Here is a 27,122-nt window from a genome sequence, read left to right on the forward strand (position 1 = left end):
GTTTGGTTCAGTTTAGTTTGGTTCGCTTCGCTTCGGTTTGGTTTGGTTCAGTTTAGTTTGGTTCAGTTTGGTTTGGTTCAGTTTAGTTTGGTTCAGTTTGGTTTGGTTCAGTTTAGTTTGGTTCGCTTCGCTTCGGTTTAGTTTGGTTCAGTTCAGTTTCGTTCAGTTTGTTTCAGTTTGGTTCAGTTTACTTTGGTTTGGTTCAGTTTGGTTTGGTTCAGCGTAAGTTGAGTTTTGGGGATGGAAATGATCTCTTTTCTTTTCAAAATAAAAGTCCAGTGTTTCCTCTGAGAAGACAGGAAGCTTTCCAACAGTTACACCTGTTGTTGTCGTGACGGGTCGGTCTGAGCTCGAGTCGAGAGACTCGAGTCCAACCTCCAGAACACGACTCCACATCGTTAACACCTCCTCTAGACGCTTCAGCAGCAGCTCAGTGTCCAGGTCCCTACTGGTCTTACTGGTTCAAGTTCTCCCACTAAAACTGGGAAAACTTTGCCCCTGTTGGATCCCAAACCAGGAAAACCAGACCTGCACTGCAAAAAAAGTCTTACCAAGAACATTTGTCTTATTTCTAGTCGAAACAAATCTCATTATACTTAGAATAAGACTCATCACATTAAAAGTAGCTTGTTTTTGACACTTTTTACTTCTTTCAAGCAGATTTTCACTTGAAATAAGTAGAAAAATCTGATAGTGGAGCAAGTTTTTCTTTCTTATTACAAACACAAAAAACTTGCTTTCACTGGCAGATTTTTCTACTTATTTCAAGTGAAAATGAGTTTGAAACAAGTGAAAATAATCTAACAACCAGATAATTTGTAGGTGATGAGTCTTATTTTAAGTGGAAAGAGGTTAGTATTGAGTAGAAATGAGACATTTTGACAAGAAATAAGACAAATATTCTTGGAAAGATTTGGGGTTTTTGCAGTGTGGACCAAAATGATGCACACACACACACACACACAGCAGAGTGTGTTGTTCTTATTCTCAGAGCTGAGAGGAGGCTCTGAATGGGAAATAAAAGAAGAAAATAAAACCACTAAAGTTCAGTGTCAGAGCTTCCTAAAAATACTTTGTGTTTATTTCAGTTGTAAAATCCCCAAATTTCCATGGAACTGGCAACATAAAGGTCTCAGAAAGTCCAGCTCTGTGTAGACGCCCTGCAACCTACACATCCCAAAAACCTCCTCAATGTTTCTGTTCAGTTTTTAATTTCTATTTTTTAGCTGGCCCCCTCTCTCTCCTACGTCTTTCTGATTCCTCCTCTCCCTGACAGCGGAGGCCTTTTCTTTTTCTGGAGCATCTTGTAGGAGTGGAGGACTTGAGTTCTGACTCCTCACCACCTGTAGCCATGTTGCTCCGTCTAAAAATACAGCGCCGCTTTGTTCTGGAAGCCTGAATCTTGGCACAGCGGCTCGTTGCTGTGCAGCTCGTTGTGCAGCTCGCTGTGCGGCTCGTTGCTGTGCAGCTCGTTGTGCAGCTCGTTGTGCAGCGCGGGCGATGCCCCGGGTTCAGCACCGGGGAATTCACTAAATCTACATCCGCTCCAACCAGGAGAGAGGGTTTTCACGGCTGCTGTGCTCCGAGTCTCCGAGGGGGTTTGGATTCTGAACCGGGCCGAGCTCAGTCTGAGGTTTTGGGATAAAGTTGGACTCGTCTTTAGTTTTCCTCCTCCTGAGTTCTGGTTTAAAAACTTCTCAACAAGCAGTGGTGGACAGTAACAGAGTAAATTTACTTCTTTTTTTAATTTTTTTTATTTAGCACAAACAATATTACATAAAAAACAACATGAACAATCAACATGACTGGGATGTGCAAAGGGGAGGTCTGAAACCCAGGAGGGCTGATATGGAAACCTCACCCAACATATTCAAAGATCACATTTGTTACGGTTTAAAAACAAGAACATAGGAAAATAATTGAACAATAATGAAAAATAAGTAAAAAAGTAAGAGATTAAACAGTAAATATATAGGGACATAAGGGAAAAAATAAAAATACATAGATAAATGAATAATACAAAACAGTATTAGATTTCTTTGGTACTTATTACTCTTACTTGAATACATTTCCAAAACATTTTTACTTTTACTCAAGTTAATTTCTAGGAAGGCTGAAAAGTATAAGTAATTTATTTTTCTAAAATCCTATTGGACACAAGCTGTGTTTGTCAAAGAAGGAAACCAATCACAGTGCAGCTCTCCACTGGGATCTATGTAAAAGTGGAAATACGTCATCCTATTTAAACTTGCACTTGCACTTTAGAAACTGGCCCTTTATACCAGATATTACAGATCACATCACGTTATGTCTAGGTGTGACTGTGTATATGATTGTGAACCACTGTTATAATTCTTGTGTATTTCTGTCTGTTTGTGTGTTACCTGCCAAGGGACTACGGATGCACATTAGCATTTACATTTGTGCACACGTACGAATGTTCATTAATGTGTATTGTCCCTTTTTTTTTTTTTAAGTATATTTTTTGGGCATTTATGCCTTTATGGATAGCACAGTTGAGACAGACAGGAAACGGGGAGGCAGAGAGAGGGGAATGACATGCAGTAAATGGCGCCCGACGCGGGACTCGAACCAGGGCCGACTGCAGCGAGGACTGTGCCTCTATACATGGGGCGCCCGCTCTAACCACTACGCCACGCGTCGCCCCGTGTATTGTCCCTTTTAAATAAATAAATAAAATAAATAAATCCCTCCCTATAACAATAGCGCCAAAGTAGCCGCGCTCTCCACTGCGTTTGTCAACTCAAAACTAAACCGCGACAATACAGCATTGAATTGTGGACAAAGTCCTGTCCCCTCAGTGAGAAAAATGCCTTGTCTGATGTGTGTGTGTTGGGGGGGGGGGGGGGCACATCAGTGCAGCTGCTTTCAAAGAGTTCATTCTCACTAACAAGAGTTAAAAGCTCCTTACATTCATTTACAAACTATTAGAGTCATTCATTGATGTGAACAATAAGACATTTACTCTGACTCTTACTTTGACTTAAAGTAACTTTAAAAGCATGTACCTTTTTACTCTTACTGGAGTAACATGTGGACTGAGCTACTTTTACTTGTAACTAGGGATGTCACCATTACTTTTTTTCACAATTAATCGCGGTATTAAACGCCACAATTAATTGATCGTAAAGATTCCTAAATACCGTCACTTTCCAAAAAAAGATGATGTATGAACCGTGTGTGCAGATGTGCTCCAAAGTAAGGTAAATGCACAGATAAACTATAATACTGGTCCATTTACCTACGTAACATTGAATTGGTAGGAATTTAAATGCTGGAGTGTCATTTGTAATAAAAAAAAAAAAGATTAAAATGAACTTAAACATTTGGTATGGATGACACTTCCCCTGGAGGATTAATAATTGGTCATATTTCGATAGATATTTAAAATATTTTATAATTATAGTAATGTATATTTCAACTATATTTGATTATACACATATTAATAGTGTTGTGAAATTAATTAATGCAGAATAATCGTGATAATCTTAATACCGTGATTATTTCTCTGACAGTAATCGTGACATCCCTACCCGCGTTCACGTCCTCGGCTGATTTAACTGTTACTCTGCTGATTAATGAAAACATGACTCAGCTGAAAAGTGAATTAAACAGGCGACTGGTTTTAATGTTGAGACTTGATTCACAGAGTCGGACCAAGAGGTGAGGACGTGGAGAATATTCAACTGTTGTAAATTATGTTTCAAATCAAATGACCAACACAACTATTAGAAAAGAAAAGAAAAGAAGAAGCAGTTTACAGAAATAAATCAATGATGAAAATGTTCTTTAGATTTAAATTGAGCAGATATTTAGAGAAGGAACCGTCTCTTTAGGACGTTGTTTAATTATACAACTAGTTTTCTCTTTGTTTTAACTAATGAGAACATAAAACTCTGGATGGATGGATGGATGGATGGATGGATGGATGGATGGATGGATGGATGGATAGATGGATGGACGGATGGACGGATGGATGGATGGATGGATGGATGGATGGATGGATGGATGGATGCATAGATAGATAGATAGATAGATGGATGGATGGATGGATGGATGGATGGATGGATGGATGGATGGATGGATGGATGGATGGATGGATGGATGGATGGATGGATGGATAGATAGATAGATAGATAGATAGATAGATAGATAGATAGATAGATAGATAGATAGATAGATAGATAGATAGATAGATAGATAGATAGATAGATAGATAGATAGATAGATAGATAGAGTACAGATCTGAGGTCAGCTCCAGTCTGTGGTGATGTGACGTCCTCTGTCCCTCTCTGTGTCGGGGCTGTGACCTTTGACCTTTGAGGCAGTGAAGCCTTTAGTTTCCTCTGTGTGTTTGTGTGTTTGTGTGAATGGACGGTGTGTTGTGTTTTCTCTGGTCTCTGTCTCCCCCTGCCTGTCTCTCTGCTGCTCTGCTCTGCTCTGCTCCACACACACACACACAGACACAAGGTCTTTCCCTCTGTCCGTCACACACAGTTTTATACCAGTTCTATGAAATTGTTAGATTTTAGTTTTTCTTCAGTCTTTTACACAGAGACCAGTCTGTCTTTATAATTACATCGTCTTTTGGAATAAGAAATACAGGTCCATTATTAGGAAAATGGTTCTTCAGTTCTTCACTGCAGCATTTTTGACCTTTCAAAATCTTGTAAAAAAAAAAAAAAAAGAATTTCTTTTAAATCTGTTTTCTTTTCGTTCTTTTTTTTCCTATATCCAAAAATCCATCTTAGATCATCTGGTACAAAGATCTGAACAAAGCTTTGATGGTAATTTTGACATTGATTGTCAGCTCATAGTGTGATGGTAATGACAGTTTTACTTTTTGGTTTTAGACTTGCTACCTTAAAGCATCAGTAAGTGATCCGGTGGTTTTGTCTAACTTCCTGTCAGCAGATGGAGTTAGCAGTCCCCGCCCTCGTCCCTACGTCACCACATTCAGGCGCATCCCTTGGCTGCACACACAGAGAGGACTGCCCCTTTATGCCGTTCTCTCTCCTCATTGGATAAAGGTTGTAGGATACAAGGAAAGTTTTCTCCTGGGCTCAGAGCAGAGCAGAGTGACTGACAGACCCGTGTTTCAGACCAAACACTCTATAGAAGTGATTGCTGTCGGAAGATACAACTATTTAAGACTTAAATGAACACAAACATTCACCTTACTTCTGCTTTAACTCAGTAGCTAGCAAACAATGAATGAACAAGGAATGTACAATATAACATAAGAAAGTGACATTTCTTATTCCTAAATTAAAATGTCACCGTCATCTCTGGGGTGAATTAGTTTCACCTGTTTCAACCTGAAAAGGACCCGGAAAAAACCAACACACCACAAAGCTGTGTTCAGGATTATGAGTTTTGAGTTTTTCACCTGTTTTAAAGTTTGATCAAGTCGTTATATTCCTCTTTTAAAAAATATATATTTTCACCTCTTTCGTTCTAAACCATTCACACAACAAAGATCCTTCAGGTAAAAACCTGCTGCACCTGGTTGAGCCGATCGAACCCAGACCAGACACCAAATCTATCCAACTACATTCAGATCTAGTCTACTTGCCAACAATGAGTACCCGGAAATGTTGAGTACCCTAAAGTTTTATGTTAGAAATATATAGTATGGGTCCCCAGTATTCAGAAACTGCCGGATGCTAACTTGTATATAGTGAACAATTAGCATAATTGACATAATTAGCATACTTTAGCATAATTGCTATGGGCAATATTTCAACAAAATTGACTTGGCTGATCTGGGCAATATTGGAGTGGTTTTAGGGGTTATTGATGATGCTGAATCCATTTCTGACATTTTCAAAATTCAAAATGGCTGTCTAAACCGGAAGTGACCAGATTTTGAAATCCATCAAAATCGGCCCACTGGTGGTTAAAATCTGGTCACTTCCGGTTTAGACAGCCATTTTGAATTTTGAAAATGTCAGAAATGGATTCAGCATCATCAATAACCCCTAAAACCACTCCAATATTGCCCAGATCAGCCAAGTCAATTTTGTTGAAATATTGCCCATATAGGCAATTATGCTAATTTATGCTAATTATGTCAGTTATGCTAATTGCCCAATATATATAAGTTAGCATCCGACAGTTTCTGAATACTGGGGACCCATAGTATATATTTCTAACATAAAACTTTGGGGTACTCAACATTTCCGGGTTCACAATGGGGCCCTATGGGCTGGCAAGTAGACTAATCTGATTGAACATGTAGAATCTGTAGAGGAGCTGTTGCTGAGCTTCAGACGGTGAAGACGCTCAGCGAGTCTTGGTCTCGTCCTGAACCTCCATCTCTCTTCCTGTCTCTCTCTCTCTAGGACCCGTTGGACCCGGGTCGCTGTGTGATGGTGATCCGGTCTCTGGTTCCCGGCGGCTCAGCGGAGCGTCACGGCGGCCTCCTCCCCGGAGACCAGCTGGTCTCGGTGAACCAGACCCAGCTGGACCTGCTCAGCCTGGCCCAGGCCGTGGAGGTGCTGAAGTCGGCCCCGCCCGGCACCGTCCATCTGGGCATCCGGAAGCCTCTCGTGGTGAGTCCAGACCTCCTGGGGCTTAAAGGGATAGTTCACCCAAAATTGAAATGCCCCTCATGATCTCCTCCCCCTCATGTGGACTAAGGGCTGGGAGAAGTTTCAGAGTCCTCCGTGGCTTCTCTGAGTTACAGGGGGTCTCGGTGTAGCAGTGCATGTCCATATGACGGTTGCAAATGGATACCAACTGTCTTCGTAACAAAAAGACACACCAAAAAACATCCAGATACCTCCATGCTGCTCCTATGTAATGTCCCTCTGGTATTGAAGCCCCAACATGAAAAAGTTTTCCGAAAAAAATTAAATAAGTCTATATTTCAAGCTTGTTTGTAGTGGAAGCTCCTCTTCCTGGTTCATCCAAATCACCAGGAAGAGGAGCTTCCGCTACAAACAAGCTTGAAATTTCAATTTTGAGTGAACTATTCCTTTAAAGCCATAGATGCTTCACCATCTACTTCCCGAACTGGTCCACCCCTTGGTCCAGACCTTCTAGAGCAGAGGTCTTTCTTCCCTCTGCTGTGGCTCTCGTGGTTTAGAGAGGGCCAGCTCTCTAAAAGATAGGCTAAATAATAAATGGCCATTCACTTGTTCATTGTAATAGTTATTTCTTTGGAGATCTACTGTACTTTTAGGTCCAGACCTTCTGATTTAAACTGTGGATCTTGAAACTTTTGGGGTTTTTGGGCCGTAACTCTCTAGTTTCTTTCTTATTTTAACAGTGGATTCTGATCTTTTGGGCCTTAATCTTCTAGATTTAGATCCATAAAGTCTAGTTTTACATCTTTGCCTTTATGTCCCAGGCCTTCTGATTGGAAGTGCGTTGAAACTTTTTGGGGGTTTTGGGCCCTAACTCTCTACGTTTAGGTCCATACCTTCTGATTTTGAGAATAGATCCTGATCTTTTGGGCCCTGATCTAGTTTAGCTCCTTCAATTCTAGTTTTGAATCTTTACCATCAACTTCAAGTTCCAGACCTTCTGATTTAAACTGTGGATCTTGAAACCTTTAGGGGGTTTTAGGGCCGTAACTCTCTAGTTTCTTTCTTATTTTAACAGTGGATTCTGATCTTTTGGGCCTTAATCTTCTAGATTTAGCTCCATAAAGTCTAGTTTTACATCTTTGCCATCTACTTTATGTTCCAGACCTTCTGATTGGAAGTGTGGATCTTGAAACTTTTTGGGTTCTGGGCCCTAACTCTCTACTTTTAGGTCCGGACCTTCTGATTTTAAGAGTAGATTCTGATCTTTTGGGTTCTGATCTTCTAGGTTTAGCTCCATATATAAAGTCTGGTTTCACATCTTGACCATCTACTTTTAGGTTTAGATTTTAATGGTGGATTCTGTAAACACTTTTACGACCGTCTAGTTTTAGTTTTAGGTTAGACATGGTTGAAGGCCCTTTTAGTCGTAGCTGCAGCTCCTCTGCCAAAGTCTCAACCAGGAAAATTCAGTACTGGAACTGATTCTTTGGCCTGAAGCTGTAAAACTCTTCTGGTTGTTGGTCTGATCTTCTCCTTCTTCATCCTGTTTGACCAGGAGGACGGACCAGAGAGGAGGAGGGAGGAGCTAATGCCTCTGTCAAAGGTAACACACACACACACACACACACACACACACACACACACACACACACCTGTAAACTGTTGTCTTCATGCTGCCTCCTCCTCTCTGTTAATCAACTCTGTCTGCACTAATTGGACCATTAGGATTTTCTCCTCCCTCTCATCCCCCTCTTCCTTAAATCTCTCATCTCTCTCTTTATCTGCTGCTGCCTTAACTCAGTTTGCTTTATCGGTGAGATGTCAGACGAGCAGCGCGGCCACAGAGAAATAAATAAATGGAGAGATAAATAAATGTAAATAAGAAGGAAGAGCTGCAGACTGGATTTATCTGCAGCAGCTTCAGAGTCACTTTACAAAGCTGTAAAATAACAAGAAGCTGCAGACGCAACACGTGGTCGACGGACGGTCGCTCTAACGTTTAATATCGCACACAAACCGAACGTCTAAAAGATGAAAATATAAAACCCCCAATATTTAAATACTAGATACTCACTCTGTTGGTTTTATTTAGTTCACTAGATTTGTCTCAAGTGTCTGAACCGTGTTTAAGGATGTGTGTGATCTTCACATCCCTAGAATCAGCTGGGCTCTAATTATAATATCATTATTAGGGATGTCACGATTATACATTTTCTTGGTGCAATTTTTGTCAGAGAAATAATCACAGTGTTACGATTATCACGATTATTCTGCATTAATTAATTTCACTTCAACACTATGAATGTGTAAAATCAAATAGAGTCAAAATATAACTACATTACTCATTGTTTACACAAAATATTTCAAGTATCTATTAATATATGACCAGTTATTAACCCCCAGGGGTAATGTTTGAGATATTCAGGTCATAAACTGTCATCTATACCAAATGTTTGCGTTTATTTTAATCGTTTTTTGTTTTGTTTTGCTTTTTTTTAATTAAAAATTACACACTAACATTTAAATTCCTACCAGTTCAATGTTACGTTAGTTAAACGGACCAGTATCTGAGCATTTACCTTTATTTTGGCGCCACATCTGCCGATACGGTTCCAACATCAAATTTTTGTGAAAGTGACGGTATTTAGGAATCTTTACGATTAATTAATTAATTGTGGCGTTAAATAACACAATTAATTGTGAAAGCAAGTAATCGTGACATCCCTAATCATTATTATCATTATCTTATTAAGTGTTGTTACAGTTTGAGTTTCTCTCTTCTGTGAGAAGAAGGAAAGAAGGAAATTGGCTGTTGCATCATTTTTTGAGGCTTTTACTGTGAAGGGGCCTCAGACAGGAAGTGGCCCAGATGCTCGAGTCATAATAAACCTTCATGTTCATCAAAATAATAAACGAGCAGCAGCAAGAAAACAAATCTAAAAACTGTGTGTGTGTGTGTGTGTGTGTGTGTGTGTGTGTGTGTTTGGTGGATGTGGGCGTGGCCTGTTGCCGACGGTGACGCTGTAGAGTTTCTGTCGGAAAAAATCGTGCGAACGGTCGAAGTCTTTTATTGTGGTGATAAATCTGTGTTTGTTTTACACACACACACACACACACACACACACACACACACACACACACACACACACACACACACACACACACACACACACACACACACACACACACACACACACACACACACACACACACACACACACACACACACACAGAGACACACACTCCTCAGGACGCCGTGTTTTCTTTTTTTTCTTTATTTCCTCTTCCTCCTTTCTTCCTCCTCTCCTCCATCATCTCTCCTCCTCCTCTTTTATCCTCTCCTCTTCTTCCTCTCCTCCTCCTCTTCTCCTCCTCCTCCTCCTCCTCCTCCTCCTCCTCTCCTCCTCCTCTCCTCCATCATCTCTCCTCCTCCTCTCCTCCTCCTCTTCCTCTCCTCCATCATCTCTCCTCCTCCTCTCCTCCTCCTCTCCTCCTCCTCTTCCTCTCCTCCATCATCTCTCCTCCTCCTCCTCTCCTCCATCATCTCTCCTCCTCCTCCTCTCCTCCATCATCTCTCCTCCTCTCCTCCTCCTCTTCCTCTCCTCCATCATCTCTCCTCCTCCTCCTCTCCTCCATCATCTCTCCTCCTCCTCTCCTCTTCCTCCTTTCTTCCTCCTCTCCTCCATCATCTCTCCTCCTCTCCTCCTCCTCCTGCTCCTCCTCCTCTCCTCTCATTCACCTTCCTTCACCCTCTCCTCTCCTCTCCTCTCCTCCTCCTCCTCTTTTATCCTCTCCTCTTCTTCCTCCATCATCTCTCCTCTTCCTCCTCCTCCTCTCCTCTCCTCCTCCTCTCCTCCATCATCTCTCCTCCTCCTCCTCCTCTCCTCCATCATCTCTCCTCTTCCTCCTCTCCTCCTCCATCATCTCTCCTCCTCCTCCTCCTCTCCTCCATCATCTCTCCTCTTCCTCCTCTCCTCCATCATCTCTCCTCCTCCTCTCCTCTTCCTCCTTTCTTCCTCCTCTCCTCCATCATCTCTCCTCCTCTCCTCCTCCTCCTGCTCCTCCTCCTCTCCTCTCGTTCACCTTCCTTCACCCTCTCCTCTCCTCTCCTCCCTCTCTCTCTCTCTGTGTGTGTGAAGCTGCTGACTCAGCTGGATGATTGGACGGTATAAAGTGCTCTATCAGCTCAACCAGCAGCATCTCTCTCTCTCTCTCTCTCTCTTAAGTGAGTGGGGGGAGGTGGGGGAGGAGGGAGAGGAGGAGGGGGAGGAGGAGGGGGGGGCACTCTGAGGACACTCTGGTCCTTCAGCAGCAGTACACGCAGTACTGCAGTATTCACTCTGAGTGGTGGTACTGCTGCTGCTTCCATTCAGTCATTAGTATTAGTGGTATTAACCCTTTACTGTAATAGGTGTTCATCAGATTGACATAACAGCTGTCATAACCATCAATGAATACTTATGACAGCTGTGGTTAAGTGTCATTCGGTAAGTTATGTCACTTTTGATGCAAAGTTGACATTGTTTGAGATGTTTTTGTTCTGACAACTTGACATAAAGACAATTTAAACTGTCATAGCAGACCTAATGGACAAACTTTAAAAATGATGTCAAGTTGTCAGAACAAAAACATCTCAAACAATGTCAACTTTGCATCAAAAGTGACATAACTTACCGAATGACACTTAACGACAGCTGTCAGAAGTATTCATTGATTGTTATGACAGTGTTATGTCAATCTGATGAATACCTATTACAGTAAAGTGGTACCATTAGGATTGATCAGTTATTGATAGTAAATATTACATTATAAATTATAAATATTATAATAAATGATAAATAATATCAAAGCTATTGATCGTCACAGCTTCACCACCTGCAACAAAAACCTCTTTAATAATGAAACAAATAAGTAACAAGTAATAAACTACGTCTGGAACGATGAAGCCGTTAACATCACCAAACATCTTGGTGCTAAAAGAATAAAATGTTCATTTACAAAGATAAAGTCCAAGTTCACAAGAATAAAGTCTGAATATTACAGGAACTAATTTGCAAATATAAGTTGTGATTTTGTAAAAACGTCTCGGTGCTAAAATAATAAAATGTTCATTTTACAAAGATAATAAACAAAGAAATATAAAAGTTGTGATTTTACAGGAAAATAGCAGCAATTTTGTGTAAAAGTGTAAAGATTTACAACTGGAAAATGTCCAAAGAAATTTTTTTTATAAACTTTGTAAATGTTCTTTTTAAACTGTGTTAAACTAGTTCATTATTTTAATTTAAAGTTCCTGTATTTTTCTGAACCTAAATGACTGAATATAACATTATCATGTGTTTCTTCTATCTGACGCTCTAAATGCTTTTATTGTGAAAGGACGTGCCTTTTTCTTTATTTAACAACTTTATTCTGAAAGTTTCATCTTTCATCCAGTTCTGTGAACCGGTTCAGAGCGGCGGCGTCCTCCTCTGTCGTCATGACAACCGTTTCACCTGTGCTCTCTCTCCTCTTCCTCTCCGTGTCCCGGGCGGCCTGGCGCGGCGCGGCGCTCCTCTTTATCTCCTGTTTTATATGCAGCCGTTTGGCTGAGCAGGGTGTTTTCACAGCCCACAGGTCTCTGATGGGTTTCCATAACGCTGTCACCGCGGCGACGCAGCGCTCTCTGTCACCGCGGCGACGCAGCCCGCTGACCAGACACAGACCCCCGTTACGCGTCCACAGCTCGTTAACTTTTAGAGGTCATGAGCAGAGGAACGAGCCTGTCATCACATTATTACTGGTCCCCGTCGCCCCGGCAACACAACACTACACTACACGGGAGGGAAGCTGGGAAAAACCACTCCGAGCCGCGGCCGTGAACGCACCGCGGCTTCACCTCCGAGTCCGACTGAGACTCAGGTCCACTCACGTTTCTACCTTTTCTTCCCACAATGCACCAGATGAACCAGCTGCACAAGCCACTAAAGCAACTCATACATGTGAATTTAAATCAATCAATCAATCAATCAATCAGGCTTTATTTGATTGATTTGATTTATTCGTCCATTCCACAAAACATAAACATATACACAAAGTCAAAATGTCATGATCAATATATAAGAGTAGAGTAAGTAAAGTAAAGTTGTACCAGGCTCACTGCAAAAACTCTACATCTTTACAAGAATATTTGTCTTATTTCTTGTCAAAATGTCTCATTTCTAGTCAAAACTAATCTCTTTTCACTTAAAATAAGACTCATCACTTAAAAATTAACTTGTTTTTAGATCATTTTCATTTGTTTCAAACAAATTAGAAAAATCTGCCAGTGAAAGTAAGTTTTTTGTGTTTGTAATAAGAAAGAAAAACTTGCTCCACTATCAGATTTTTCTACTTATTTCAAGTGAAAATCTGCTTGAATCTTTAAGCACGGGGGGTGAAAAGACACATTTCCCACAATGCACCAGATGAACCAGCTGCTCAAGCAACTCAAGCAACTCATACATGTGAATTTAAATCAATCAGGCTTTATTTGATTGATTGATTTATTCGTCCATTCCACAAAACATAAACATATACACAAAGTAAAAATGTCATGATCAATATTATGGGCTTCAGGGCTTCAGGGTGAAGGCAGAAGCAGCTTATTAATACCTACTGTACCCTGTTTACAGGAAGAAACATTACAATAACAAAACAAAACAACATTACACTGGAAGAGGAGAGTCAGTAAAGTGAACAGTATCAAAACAAAACAAGCAGAACCACCACTTAGTAATAATAATTAACTTACTGTATCCTAGTGTTAAATATTTATTCAATACATTGGTTTTTAACATCATTTTAAATTGGGTAATACTGTAGTTGTACGTGATTTTATTTCATTGTCGAGGCTGTTGCATCATTTTACTCCAATAACAGAAAAGCATTTGGCTTTATGTTTTGGTCCTGGTGAAGAGCCGATTGGTTGGTGAAGAGCTGATTGGTTGGTGAAGAGAGGATATTTGTAAAGCACTTCTCATGGCCGCAGCAGCTCAAAGTACTAAACATGATAAAACAAGGAACATAGAGGACACTCACACACTCACACACTCACACAAGAATCTTAAAACCCTGGACTTTAGAGGCATCGAGGAAACGATGGGGGAAACACTAGAGAGTCGATAAAATGAGATAGAATAGATAAGTGTAATGGGATAAAATAAAATAAGAATGAATGAGTTCAAATGGAATAAAAAATAAAATAAAATGGGTAAAGTAAAAATAGATAAATATGTATAATGTGTAGATAGATCAAGGGGATAGAGAGATACTGCAATTAAGACAATAAATAGTTTTATAGCAGCGATAAAAATGATAAGATTGAGTTAAAAGCTAAAAAGGTATCGGTCTGTCCACAGTCTCTGCTCCATGGGGGCCGTGGTGATGAAACGAGGCCTCACCATGTTCGGGAATATAATAACTAAAAGGCTGAGAGTTGTAGACGACTCGTATGTTAAAAGCAACTCAGATAAATAACTGGGACTGAGATCGTTAAGAGCTTTAAAAAGCAGTAAAATGATCTTTAAATCAACCCTGAAGCAGACAGGTAGCCATGCAGAGACCTGAGAACTGGTCCAGTGTGTCATATTAGTCAAGGTTTATTGGCAAAATCTGAATAACACTGCCCATGAATACATTTATATAAGTGTATAATCTCTATAAAATCAAGTCTGTTTGGTTTTCGTAGCCTCATAATTCTTCTTTTGGCTCTTCCTTTAGAGTGTCGAGTCTCAGAGTTCCTACTTTTGTCTTTATTTCATAGTTGACAGTGAAGAGCAGGAAAAAATAAGATTATAGACAAAAGAGTATAAAAAAGAAATATACACATTCTTCAGTTTTGCAGCTGAGCATATTTATTTAATTGTTAGATATAATCTGGGATATGGAGCCATGTCGACCTTCCACATGCAGCTTTTCCTGCTGTAAAGGGACATGCTGCCCATAATTAAAGAGTTTCTCTCTGCACCTACCTAAGGTCTGTCTGAATAATCAAAGTATCGTAACAACGGGGACTCATGTTGGTGGAAGTGAAGAGTTAGTGAAGTTGGCACAAACGACATAAATAAAAGGTTTTAGATTCAGATTTTAGCAGCATGAAGGTGTTTTTACATGAACGTGTGTTGTACCAGGCTCACTGCAAAAACTCTACATCTTTCTTAGAATATTTGTCTTATTTCTTGTCAAAATGTCTCATTTCTAGTCAAAACTAATCTCTTTCCACTTAAAATAAGACTCATCACCTAAAAATTAACTTGTTTTTAGATCATTTTCACTTGTTTCAAACTAATTTTCACTTGAAATAAGTAGAAAAATCTGCCAGTGAAAGCAAGTTTAGTAATAAGAAAGAAAAAATTGCTCCACTATCAGATTTTTCTACTTATTTCAAGTGAAAATCAGCTTGAAAGAAGTAAAAAGTGTCTAAAAACAAGCTGCTTTTTAATGTGATGAGTGAGATTAGTTTTGACTGGAAATAAGACAAATATTCTTGGTAAGATATCTGAGTTTTTGCAGTGCTCTAAAGACCTGAAGCGGTGGTGGTGGTGGTGCTTTTATTTTGACAGTCAGACCTCTAACTGATTGGGTTCAGCTTTAATTTGATTTTTTAATTGATGGAAGAGGCCTGACAGCATTTTATGATCATAAAACTCCTTATAAAATCTTATAGAATATAATAATTACATCCACGTTAAAGAGCAAATGGTGTGAAGACGTCACGGCTGTGCTTTTAGATGTTGGTTTTCTGTGGCGGTTTGTGTTTTTATTCCACATGTGCAGTGAGAGGAGAGGAGAGGAGCAGTGAAAGTTTGAAGTCAGTGAGTAAGATCCTTCAGCCTTCATCCTCCTCCTCCCTCCTGAGCCGCTGCAGAAAGACTGGTCATCTGCGCTGTCCTCATCGTCTAATGGCACAGATATTAAATGACAACGTCTTTAAATCTTATGAATATGAGGCCAGGCAGTCACGGCCAATACACATCAGTCTGCAGAACATCCTGTTAGCGTTATGAGCTCCCCGCCGCCGCCGCTGCTGCTCCTCACCTCCATTATACGGCCGCGATGGGCGATGGGCGATGGGCGATGGGCGATGGGCCGGCTTCCCAGGCCCAAATTAAAAGAAGAGGAGCAGAGTCCTTGAAGATGAGGCTTCGTCGATGGAAATTAGCCTAAGTGTTGTCATTAATATTTCCCGGCGCGGGCTAATGTCTGCATCATAATGTTAAGAACAGGACCCCCCCCCTCCCCCCTCGGTATCTGCTGAGGGAGGCTCTTTGGGGAGTTGGAGAAAACCATTATGTGTTCAGAGATAACGGCTCAGTTTCAAAGTAAGTCAAGTTCTAGATTTAGTGCGAGCTGCGGCTTTTTCACTTCTGGTCCGACGGACTTTTTATTCTGTCGATGTCATGGAGACGAAGACAGTAGAAGCTGTTTGACAAACTGGTGACAGCTGCACTGCAAAAACTCTACATCTTTACAAGAATATTTGTCTCATTTCTAGTCAAAACTAATCTCTTTCCACTTAAAATAAGAATCATCACCTAAAAATGAACTTGTTTTTAGATCATTTTCACTTGTTTCAAACTAATTTTCATTTGAAATAAGTAGAAAAATCTGCCAGTGAAAGTAAGTTTTTTGTGTTTGTAATAAGAAAGAAAAACTTGCTCCACTATCAGATTTTTCTACTTATTTCAAGTGAAAATCTGCTTGAAAGAAGTATATTCTTGGATAGATGTAGAGTTGTTGCAGTGTGTAGTTCCTGTGGAGAAGGACAGTTCAGCTGCTGATCTCAGGTCGACGACGACTCTCACTTTTCTTTCTCTGGTCGTCGATGTTTTACGGTCAAACGATGTTTCACTTTTCACTTCCACCACACAACAACAACAACAACAACAACGGTGCGTTCAGGGGTTCAGAACCACCGTCTGTAAACTGTAACACCGTCAGTGTGTTTTCATCTGGTCTGGACGGAGCTCTTTGCTTTAGGCCGCGATGATGATGATGATGATGAAGCTTCTTGTATGAAAAAAGAAACCTTTTTAAAGGCCGTTGCACACTAAGTCCTTTTTTGTTTTTGCTGCACCTTCATGTTCATACAAACCGAAGAACAGGTTTGATTTTCTTTCTTTTTCCAATTCTGGACATACAGCCGCTGTTCAGGATGATGGAAATCGATCGTCTTCTTTTTAACGTGTGGCTCCAGTTAAGCTACTTTTTTATTTTATTTTATTTTTTATTTTATTCATATAAGCACAATGATTAAAAACTACAATTATATTTAATGATACAAAGGCAAAGTCATTGTGCAGGAGAGGAAAAGAAGCCTAAAGAGCTTTTATAAAATCCTCCCCTCCAATACAAAGTCACTAAAACAGATCAACCAATAGAAAAAAAAGTGAAAAGAAAAGAAGCAGAAAAGGAAAAAACAAGACGACAACAACAAGGACAAAGATCGATAAATTACAGATTCATTTCAGTTTTACTAGACATGAGGATTATTTTTCCTGGATGGAAGATCAATAATCAATAATAATCAATAATCAATAATCTATCAAACTGAACCACTGACAGATTAAAATAAACAATGGAAGTGATCATGATAATACGTCCTCTCAGGATGTGATGGACCCAGTATTGTCTCTCAGGCAGTTAGGACTCTGCTGCTGTATCTCAGACTGTAACGGCGCATAACACTAGAAAAAAACAAAACAAAAACAGATTCTCTTTTTTTTTTTTACTCATTAAATTAAAACAATTGTAAAGATGAAAAATATGAAAAAAAGACGGTTGGACATTTGTTTTGATTAAATAAGGTTCACAGGTAGAAAAAGTCTGACATACAGAAATCACAAATGATGGTTTGTTTTATTCTCTGAATGAAATGAGTAGAAAATAAAGAATACTAATAAACTTTACACTTAACAGTGAGAGTCAAATTATTTTGTCACAAAGAAAAATAAAAAGTTAGCCTATAAATCTATCTGCACCCTAGCAGCAGCAAATCTCTTTGCTCCGTAGGTGGGTCTAGAAACGAGCCATAGGAACTTTTTGAGTCTGGAACACCGTTTGTGTTGACCAATCACAGCGCTCTATCTGTTTAGAGAGTCGTTGGGCGGGTTAACGCCATGACAACATACATTTTAACTGGTTTGTCAGGCTAATAAAATGTGATAAATAATCAGAGTTTTGTGACGTTCGTTCTCTCTCCTAGTTACTGACCCTTCCTGACGAGGAGGAGGAGGAGCTGATCCTAGACGGAGGCCTTCCCCGCTACGCCACCACCTCCTCCATGACCTCTGACCTCCTGCCTGAGGAGGAGGAGGGCAGGGAGATGGCTGTGGACGAGGAGGAGCAGGAGGAGCAGGAGGAGGAGCAGCAGCAGGAAGAAGAGGAGGAAGAGGAGGGGAAGAAGAGCTCTCTCCCTAGAAAACCTCCTCCGTCGTGGGAGGAGTGGAAGCTCGCCTCCTCTGACCAGGGAGGAGCAGCAGAGGTGCACTGCAAAAACTCAAACGGCCATTTTCTTTATTCTCTTTTTATATTCTTACTACTTTCCGCCTTTTTACAGTCTTCTTCTAGTCCTTCATACTTTGTGCTATTTCAACAATTCTCACATCAAAATGTTCAGCCTTTTCGGGACATTATCGGAATGACTTTTCTCTTTTCAAATATTCATACTTTTTGCAATATTCAACTATTTCAGATTTTTTTCCCCCATAGAGAATGCATTGGAACAGTCTTCAAACTCTTCAAATCTTCTTACTTCTTTCAGCCACTAAAGCTTCACCATACTTTCTGCTAGAGACTTCATTCAAATTCTAAGCTGTAGACAAACTTTTTAAGTGTTCCTCTTTGACTCAGCTTATTGATATCTTCAACAGTTTCTGATATTTGGCAGTTTTAAAATCATAAAGTTTTTTTGACAAAATCCAGCTTTATAATGGGTGTGTGTTGCGTCCAAGGGGGCAGTTGTGGATCTGAGAAGTGAAGCTCACTTCCGCGTTCAAAAAACTGCAATCCCCTCGGCTTCCTCTGGGGGCTGGTGTCAGAAGGGAGCATTCCCCATAGACCTCCATGTTAAAATCGCCGATTTTACATCCTCAATAAACATGTTAAAAGCCTGGTGTCAGAACGTTTTTTTTTCTCAATCGATAGTTTCTACCCCCGCACACACTCTGAGGGGGGTGAATTTTTTTTAAACTGTACCGTTTTACTGTTATTAGGTTAAAACCCTGGCCAATTAGGGCGCGGAAATGTTGAGTGACAGGCCCGAGCAGCTCCGTGGACAGCTGCTTCGAGGCCAGTGGGCGGGTTCTCGGCGGTTCTCGGCCGGCCAATCCAACATGGCGCTGTCCAGGGCCGCCATATTTGAGTCACAAAAACGACTCCCCAAAACCAATGGGTGACGTCACGGACGCTACGTCCATTCTTTTTACAGTCTATGGTTGCGTCTAACGAGCAGAGCTAGAGTGGTGACATCGTCAGCCAGAGTGGAAAGAGGCAAAAAAACATTCTGGAGTTTTTCTGGCTAAACTGTCAGCACGGCCACAAATTAAACTCTAGACACATTATTTTCTCCAGTTTTGTAGCCACACTTGTCTTCTGGCTAAAATTCTGGTCAAAAATGCAAAGAGACTTAGATAATAATTTAAAATATTTTTTAAATGCAGCCAGGGAGCTCTCTGCTCTCATTCAGCCCAATGCATTTTTTTCACAGCAGCAGGAGAAGGAGCTCAACTTTGTAACTTGCTGTTAAGTGCTTTTTAATTCGTTTTAATTCACCAAAAAATAGTCACAGGTCACAAAAAAGTCCTCTTCTTACTTGGTGCGGCTAATTTCTGCACTTTCCTTACTTTTTTTTTAAGCAGAAGCCAGTGATCCTCTTATTAAAGGTTTTCTTTGCCCCTCACATACTGTCTCTGTCTGTAGCCTAGTGGTTAGCTCACTGGGCTGAAGACCTGTAGGTTGCTGGTTCAAATCTTGCCTCAACAACAATTATAGTGAATTATTTTCCCAGTCGTCCTCTGTTGACTTCTGATAACTTGCTTCATGTTGAAACTGCTGCTCTCAGCCTGAAATTCACAGAAATTTAATTTCTAAGTCATTCAAGCTTGACTCTCAAGCTTTCTTGATGTTGACACAGTGTGTTTCCAACAGGTGCAGCTTTGGGCTTGTTAACTTCAGAGTGAGACAGAGTGCAGCTCATCAACAGACAACAGTCTCATCACATTAAAAAGCAGCTTGTTTTTAGACACTTTTTAACTTCTTTCAATTCATTCTCACTTGAAATAATCTGATAGTGGATCACGTTTTTCTTTCCTGTTACAAGCATAAAAAACTTTCTTTCACTGGCAGATTTTTCTACTTATTTCAAGTGAAAATGTGTTTGAAACAAGTGAAAATGATCTAAAAACAAGTTCATTTTTAGGTGATGAGTCTTATTTAAAGTGGAAAGAGATTAGTTTTGACTAGAAATTAGGCATTCTGACAAAAAATAAGACAAATATTCTTGGAAAGATTTTGAGTTTTTTGCAGTGTGGTATCAGGTCCTAAAGTGAAGATAAATAGATGTTGTTACAGACAAGAAAACAGTTTACAGTTTATGTCACAGAATGTGCGAAATATGGAAATGTTAGCAGGAGTTGATGAAGGCAGTCTCTGGTTTATTTCATCAGAGCTGGAGGAAGGAGGAGCAGGAGGAGCTCAGAGAGGAGGAGGACCAGCAGAGACCAGACCAGCAGAGACCAGACCAGCAGAGACCAGACCTGCAGAGACCAGACCAGCAGAGACCAGACCTGCAGAGACCAGACCAGCAGAGACCAGACCAGCAGAGACCAGACCAGCAGAGACCAGACCAGCAGAGACCAGACCTGCAGAGACCAGACCTGCAGAGACCAGACCAGCAGAGACCAGACCAGCAGAGACCAGACCTGCAGAGACCAGACCTGCAGAGACCAGACCTGCAGAGACCAGACCTGTATTTAGGTCCAGACCATGAGAGCATCATGTCTGTAGAAGACCTGATCCAGGGTCAGTTCACATTTTCTTTAAAAAAAAACAACCCTTTTCTCTTTTTTTTTCTTTTTCCCCCGACCCGATGTTAGCCTAAGAAATTATATGATGATGATATATATTTTTTTTTTATGGCATGCTGTTCAGGAAATTATTCATCTTTGAATATATTCCATATCAATATATTCAAGGTTCATTCAATATATTCAAAGTTTCATTCAATATATTCAAGGTTCATTCAATATATTCAAAGTTTCATTCAATATATTCAAGGTTCATTCAATATATTCAAGGTTCATTCAATATATTCGAGGTTCATTCAATATATTCAAGTCATTCAAAATATTCAAAATTTCATTCAATATATTCAAGTCATTCAAAATATTCAAAATTTCATTCCATATATTCAAGGTTCATCCTGCTCCTTTTCATTTATGGTGACTATGTGTACATTATGTAAATATGTGCAACCATGTGAAGTATGTATACCATGGATGGAATAAATCAAAAAATGAAATGAAATATTCCAAGTTCATTCAATGTATTTAAGGTTCATTCCAATATTCAGAGATACATTCAATAAATTCAAAGTTTTATTCAATATTTTAAAAGGTTCATTCCATATATTCAAGGTTCATTCAATATATTCAAGGTTCATTCCATATTTTCAAGGTTCACTCAACATATTCAGAGATTCATGCAGTATATTCAAGTCATTCAAAATATTCAAAATTTCATTCAATATATTCAAGGTTCATTCAATATTTTCAAAGTTCCATGCAATATATTCAAGGTTCATTCAATATATTCAAAGTTTCATTCAATATATTCAAGGTTCATCCTGCTCCTTTTCATTTAAGGTGACTATGTGTACATTATGTAAATATGTGCAACCATGTGAAGTATGTATACCATGGATGGAATAAATCAAAAAATGAAATGAAATATTCAAAGTTCATTCAATATATTCAGAGATACATTCAATAAATTCAAGTTTTATTCAATATATTAAAAGGTTCATTCCATATATTCAATGATTAAATTCCTGAACGGCATGCCATAATATATATATATCTATATATATTAAAATTAAGAAGAAGAAAAAATAGTTCATTTATCCATGTAACTGCATGAAGATTACACATAAAGTAGAACAGAATATTGATCTCAACACACAGAGCTGTGAAGAAGGATCTGCCCTCTTCCTGAGGTTTTGCTGTTTCACATATTCGTCACTTCAGTGTTTCAGATCATCAAACAGATTTTAATATCAGACAAAGATGAACCAAGGAAATGTAAAAGACAGCTTTTAAAGGGACAACGAGGAGTTTTGGAAAAGCGAAGCGTTTTCACACTACATTTAAAAACAAAAAAATCTAAAAAAAACGGGCTATACAAATGAAATTGCCTTGCCATTTATGAGCCTCCAGACAGACTCATGTTTTCATTCATCAAGAATTAAAGTCAGAGGTTGGAAGACGATCACATACCGTCGTAGTTCCCACCATAAACGCAGATTCGGCGGCGTTATTCTCATGACTCGCCACGAAACCGAAAGTAAAGAAACGCTGGTCGGCTCGCCCAGCATTTCCACCACCACTAATAATAACAAAATAACCATAGAGACAAAACCATAGATTTATCTAAAATGGACCATTAACAAGTGGTAACGGAGATTCATCCACATTAATATCAGACTTTTTATAACCAAATAGAAACTCCTCGTTGTCCCTTTAACTGATGATTTGCCCCCCCCTCCCCCTCCTGTTTTAAAGATGAGCTAACTGTGAATATGACCGTCGTCTTTGAATGAACTTTATTTATTTGTGTGTGTGTGTGTGTGTGTGTGTGTGTGTGTGTGTGTGTGTGTGTGTGTGTGTGTGTGTGTGTGTGTGTGTGTGTGTGTGTGTGTGTGTGTGTGTGTGTGTGTGTGTGTGTGTGTAGCTCTCCCAGAGTCCAGAGACAGTGAAGCAGACTCTGAGCTCACTCTGACTGACACCGACACCGAGTGAGTATCCATCTTCCTCCTCTTCATCCCTCTCTCTCCTCCTCCTCTTCTTCATCCCTCTCTCTCCTTCTCCTCCTTCTCTTCGTCTTCTCCATCCCTCTCTCTCCTCCTCTTAGTCTTCCTCCATCTTCCTCCTCTCTCCTCCTCTTCTTCTCCTTCCCTCTCTCTCCTCCTCCTCCTCCTCCTCCATTTCTCCCTCCCTCCTGTCTTGTCCTGTGTGGCCCCCTGCTGGTCCCAGTGGGGGCAGCACCAGCTGATTGTCTCCATCAGTAGTAACAGTAACAGTGGTTGTTGTAGGTTGAGTTGTGGTGATGAACTTTAAATGCAAACAGAGTTTAAAGGGATTGTTCACCCAAAATTGAAATTGGCTTCTCTGAGTTACAGGGGGTCTCGGCGTAGCAGTGCATGTCCATATGACGGTTGCAAATGGATACCAACTGTCTTCGTAACAAAAAGACACACCAAAAAACATCCAAATGTCCGTCTTGTATTGAAGCCCCGAAATGCGAAATTGTCCCGAAATTTTTTTTAAAAGTCTATATTCAAAGCTTGTTTTGTAGCGGAAGCTTCTCGAAGCTCCTCTTCCTGGTTCGTCCAAATTGGGGCGGGGTGAGTAGATAATGAGTGAAATTTCAATTTTGGGTGAACTATCTCTTTAATCCATACTAAATGTGTGTGTATCAAAACTGAAATTCAGATTAAATCCTGATTTAACCTGGTTTCAGTGTTAAACCTTGTTGTTGTAATCCAGACTTTAAACCAGTTAACACACACGAGCCGTCAGCTCAACATCGTCTTCCTAATAACACACAACGTCTGTGATGACACGTCTTGTCTTGTGTTTTGTTGTGTTTTTCTTGTGTATTTGTGTTGCTGTGGAGGTCTGTCAGGATGATTGACATCAAGGCGAGGAAGAGGCGGAGCCAAGCCGGAGCCTCTCTGCCAATCAGAGGACGCCACAGGTAGGCAGGGTTCTTACAGGTCCTTAAAAAGTCTTAAAAGGCATTGAATTCATTAATCTAAAAACAAGGCCTTAATTGGCATTAAAATGTCTTAAATCAGTTTTTCAAATGTCTTAATAATGTTAACACTTGATAAGTGGTATTTTATGGTTGTAATTAGTCTCAAATCTCAAAATAATTGGTAACATTCTGACATAGAGAAGTTAGTGGCGGCCGTCAACGCTAAATTTCTCACCGCCACCAGCTCCCGAGTCAGTTTTTGTTTAGTTTTTCTGGACTTTTTATGCATTTATTTTGAAAGGACAGCTGGAAAGAGACATTTATTTTGAAAGGACAGCTGGAAAGAGACACAATCCACTGTTCATGTAGCAGTCACTTTACCTTGGAAGTGGGTAAAATTGTCCCTAACCCTATGGAATTGATGTGGTGTTTTTTTTTTCATTTCAAGTGGCTTTAAAAAAGTCTTAAATTTAACTTGGCTTAAGCTGTAGATCCACAGTCAGGCTAACCGTGTGTGTGTGTGTGTGTTTGTGTGTGTGTGTGTGTGTGTGTGTGACAGTAATCTCCCTGAGAGAGAGGAGGGGGAGGGAGAGGAGACTCCGGCCTTCAGCCACTGGGGACCCCCCCGCAGGTAAAACACACACACACACACACCTGGCGTTAAAGGTCCAGTCTGTAATAATTAACAAGGTTTATTGGTAAAATCTGAATCTACTACCAATTAATATATTTGTATAAACACTGCAAAAACTCAACATCTTTCCAAGAATATTTGTCTTATTTCTTGTCAAAATGTCTCATTTCTAGTCAAAACTAATCTCTTTCCACTTAAAATAAGACTCATCACCTAAAAATTAACTTGTTTTTAGATCATTTTCACTTGTTTCAAACTAATTTTCACTTGAAATAAGTAGAAAAATCTGCCAGTGGAAGCAAGTAGAATGAGATTTGTTTTGACTAGAAATAAGACAAATATTCTTGGTAAGATTTTGAGTTTTTGCAGTGAGTGTATAATCGCTATAAAAAAAACCTGTTTGGTTTTCATAGCCTTATAATTCTTGTTTTATATATAACAAGGGTCGTGCTTTAGAGAGTGTTGCCATCTTGCGATCAGATAGTATTTGACCACATGAAAGTTCAGGTGTAAACTTGATCCAGTTGGCCTCTGAAGGTCAGGGAAGCATTGACACACTGAACACAGAGTAAAAAGTGATTCGTCCTGTATCCGTACGACTACGCAGGTGGAAATACGTCATCGCGGCGCTGCTACGGTTAACTAAACAAAGTGTAGTCTTCTTCTACCGCTTCAAAAAGACAAAAAAGTTCAGGGATGGCTACCATTTTCTCTTCCTCTTCTTCTGCTTTGAAACTTGAAAATTCCTACCAAACCAACCGCACCTGCTACAGTTTTGCAGCTTTTACCCAGGGGGCAAAGCAAAACAACAGACAGGGAGCGTTGTAAAAGGTTCAACAGCAGAAATGATCTGTAGGAACTTGAAGGATTAAAACCTGGGTGGACAACCCGGTCAACTAGCTGCTGGAAAGCTACAGGGACCAAAACCCCTTTCTGGGGTCGTTCTGCTGGTGAAATGATGTAAATGCAAATATTTAGGTACTACAATGGTATAAATAGTCATACAACTATAACATTTGGCAGAGAGTATCTTGACACATAGGGGGAGGCAGGAAAAAAAGATTCTGGGGTTTGTTGCAACTCGATTTTAAGATATCACCCTCAACATCCCAAAAAAGACAAAAAAAGTACTGTTCGCCTGACAAATTCTCATGAAAATTATTATTTTTCAGCACTTTATGGAGAATATCTATGCCTAACATGTATATAGAAAACTTCCTTAATTCATAAGCTTCCATCTGAGTCCCAGATAGCCTTTCTACTAGCTACTGGAAAGCTACAGGCTGTCTCCAAACAATGCAACACCTGTTGTGAAAAACTACATGTTAACTGGCCTGATCAGAAACCATTCTATTTCTGGAACAGATAGATAGAGGAGACCGTTGGCCACAGCAAGTGGAGCTTTGGAGATAGAAAGGCTATCTTGGACTCAAATGGAAGCTTATGAATTAAGGAAGTTTTCTATATACATGTTAGGCATAGATATTCTCCATAAAGTGAAGTGAAAAATAATAATTTTCATGAGAATTTGTCAGGCGAACAGTACTTTTTTGGGATGTTGAGGGTGATATCTGAGTTGCAACAAACCCCAGAATCTTTTTTTCATGCCTCCCCCTATGTGTCAAGATACTCTCTGCCAAATGTTATAGTTGTATGACTATTTATGCCATTGTAGTAGCTAAATATTTGCATTTACATCATTTCGCCAGCAGAACGACCCCAGGAAGGGGTTTTGGCCCCTGTAGCTTTCCAGCAGCTAGTTGACCGGGTTGTCCACCCAGGTTTTAACCCTTCAAGTTCCTACAGATCATCTCTGCTGTTGAACCTTTTACAACGCTCCGTGTCTGTTTTCCAGAAATCTGGGATTTTGCCCCCTGGGTAATTCACCAACATGTCGCCCCAATAGACAGAATCTCCTTGTTGTTTACATTCTACTTCCTGGTAGAAAACCAGCTGTAATGTGAATGAGATCGATAGTAACGAACGAGAGTTTAGCTATATATCATATTTTTCACGCCCTATCACCGTTTAGACAAATCTGAAATGATTGAAGAAACATTACTATTTCTGTGTGTGTGTTTTGTGTTGCTATGTGTTGTATTTATTCAGTTTGGGGGAATCACAGTGTCTAGAAAGCATCAGTGGTTCAGCTGACAGGGACAGCTAACGGTAGCTAAGCTAACGGTAGCTAAGCTAACGGTAGCTAAGCTAACAGTAGCTAAGCTAACAGCGGGAGCTAAGCTAACAGCAGCAGCTAAGCTAACGGTAGCTAAGCTAACGGCGGTAGCTAAGCTAACGGCTGTAGCTAAGCTAACGGCGGTAGCTAAGCTAACGCCCTGCTAAAGCCCTTTGAGACAAACTGCTTGTAAAAACGGGCTATACAAATAAAATTGCCTTGCCTAACGGTAGCTAAGCTAACGGCGGAAGCTAAGCTAAGCTAACAGCAGCAGCTAAGCTAACAGCAGGACGTCAGCTGTTAAAACCCTCCCGTTGTGGGACACGACATGAAACTACTCCAGTTAGCTCAGTCATGTTGGAACTCAGATATCAGCTGGAGAAAATATTTATTCATGGAGCGTTTATTGAGTCACTGAGTTATTAAAGTTAAACAGGTAGCTAACCGTTAGCCCGGCTAATCTCTGATAACCATGACTAATTACAAAAATGTGCACACAGAAATAGTAATGTTTGTCCAATCATTGGTTTTATAAACTTTACAAACATCAGATTAGTCTAAACGGTGATATAGTGACATGAAAAATTAGATATTTATAGTGAAACTCTCGTCCGTCACTATTGTTCTCATGCTGGTTTCCTACCAGGAAGTAGTTGTAAACAACAAGGAGATTCGTCCTCTACTTTAGACCTTCTGTTCTCCTGTGCTGCTCCTCCCTCAGGGTGGAGGTGTGGGTGCAGCAGTGAGGGTGTGTGTGTGTGTGTGT

The 27,122-nt window shown here is 40.0% G+C and overlaps 1 protein-coding gene across 1 annotated transcript in view; it reads left to right on the top strand.

Annotated features, from left to right (window-relative positions):
- Nucleotides 1-27,122, top strand: part of patj (PATJ crumbs cell polarity complex component) — a 190,137-nt gene that overhangs the window by 54,419 nt on the left and 108,596 nt on the right. Inside the window, exons 19-25 of the mRNA XM_083970966.1 lie at nt 6,366-6,575; nt 8,110-8,157; nt 17,779-18,057; nt 20,240-20,594; nt 22,521-22,584; nt 23,466-23,546; nt 24,106-24,177. Coding sequence (XP_083827092.1) covers nt 6,366-6,575; nt 8,110-8,157; nt 17,779-18,057; nt 20,240-20,594; nt 22,521-22,584; nt 23,466-23,546; nt 24,106-24,177 — 1,109 coding nt within the window. The remainder of the gene's footprint in view (nt 1-6,365; nt 6,576-8,109; nt 8,158-17,778; nt 18,058-20,239; nt 20,595-22,520; nt 22,585-23,465; nt 23,547-24,105; nt 24,178-27,122) is intronic.

The sequence above is a fragment of the Trachurus trachurus genome (assembly GCF_905171665.1).
Source record: "Trachurus trachurus genome assembly, chromosome: 4".
In the NCBI taxonomy this organism is placed as follows: domain Eukaryota; kingdom Metazoa; phylum Chordata; class Actinopteri; order Carangiformes; family Carangidae; genus Trachurus; species Trachurus trachurus.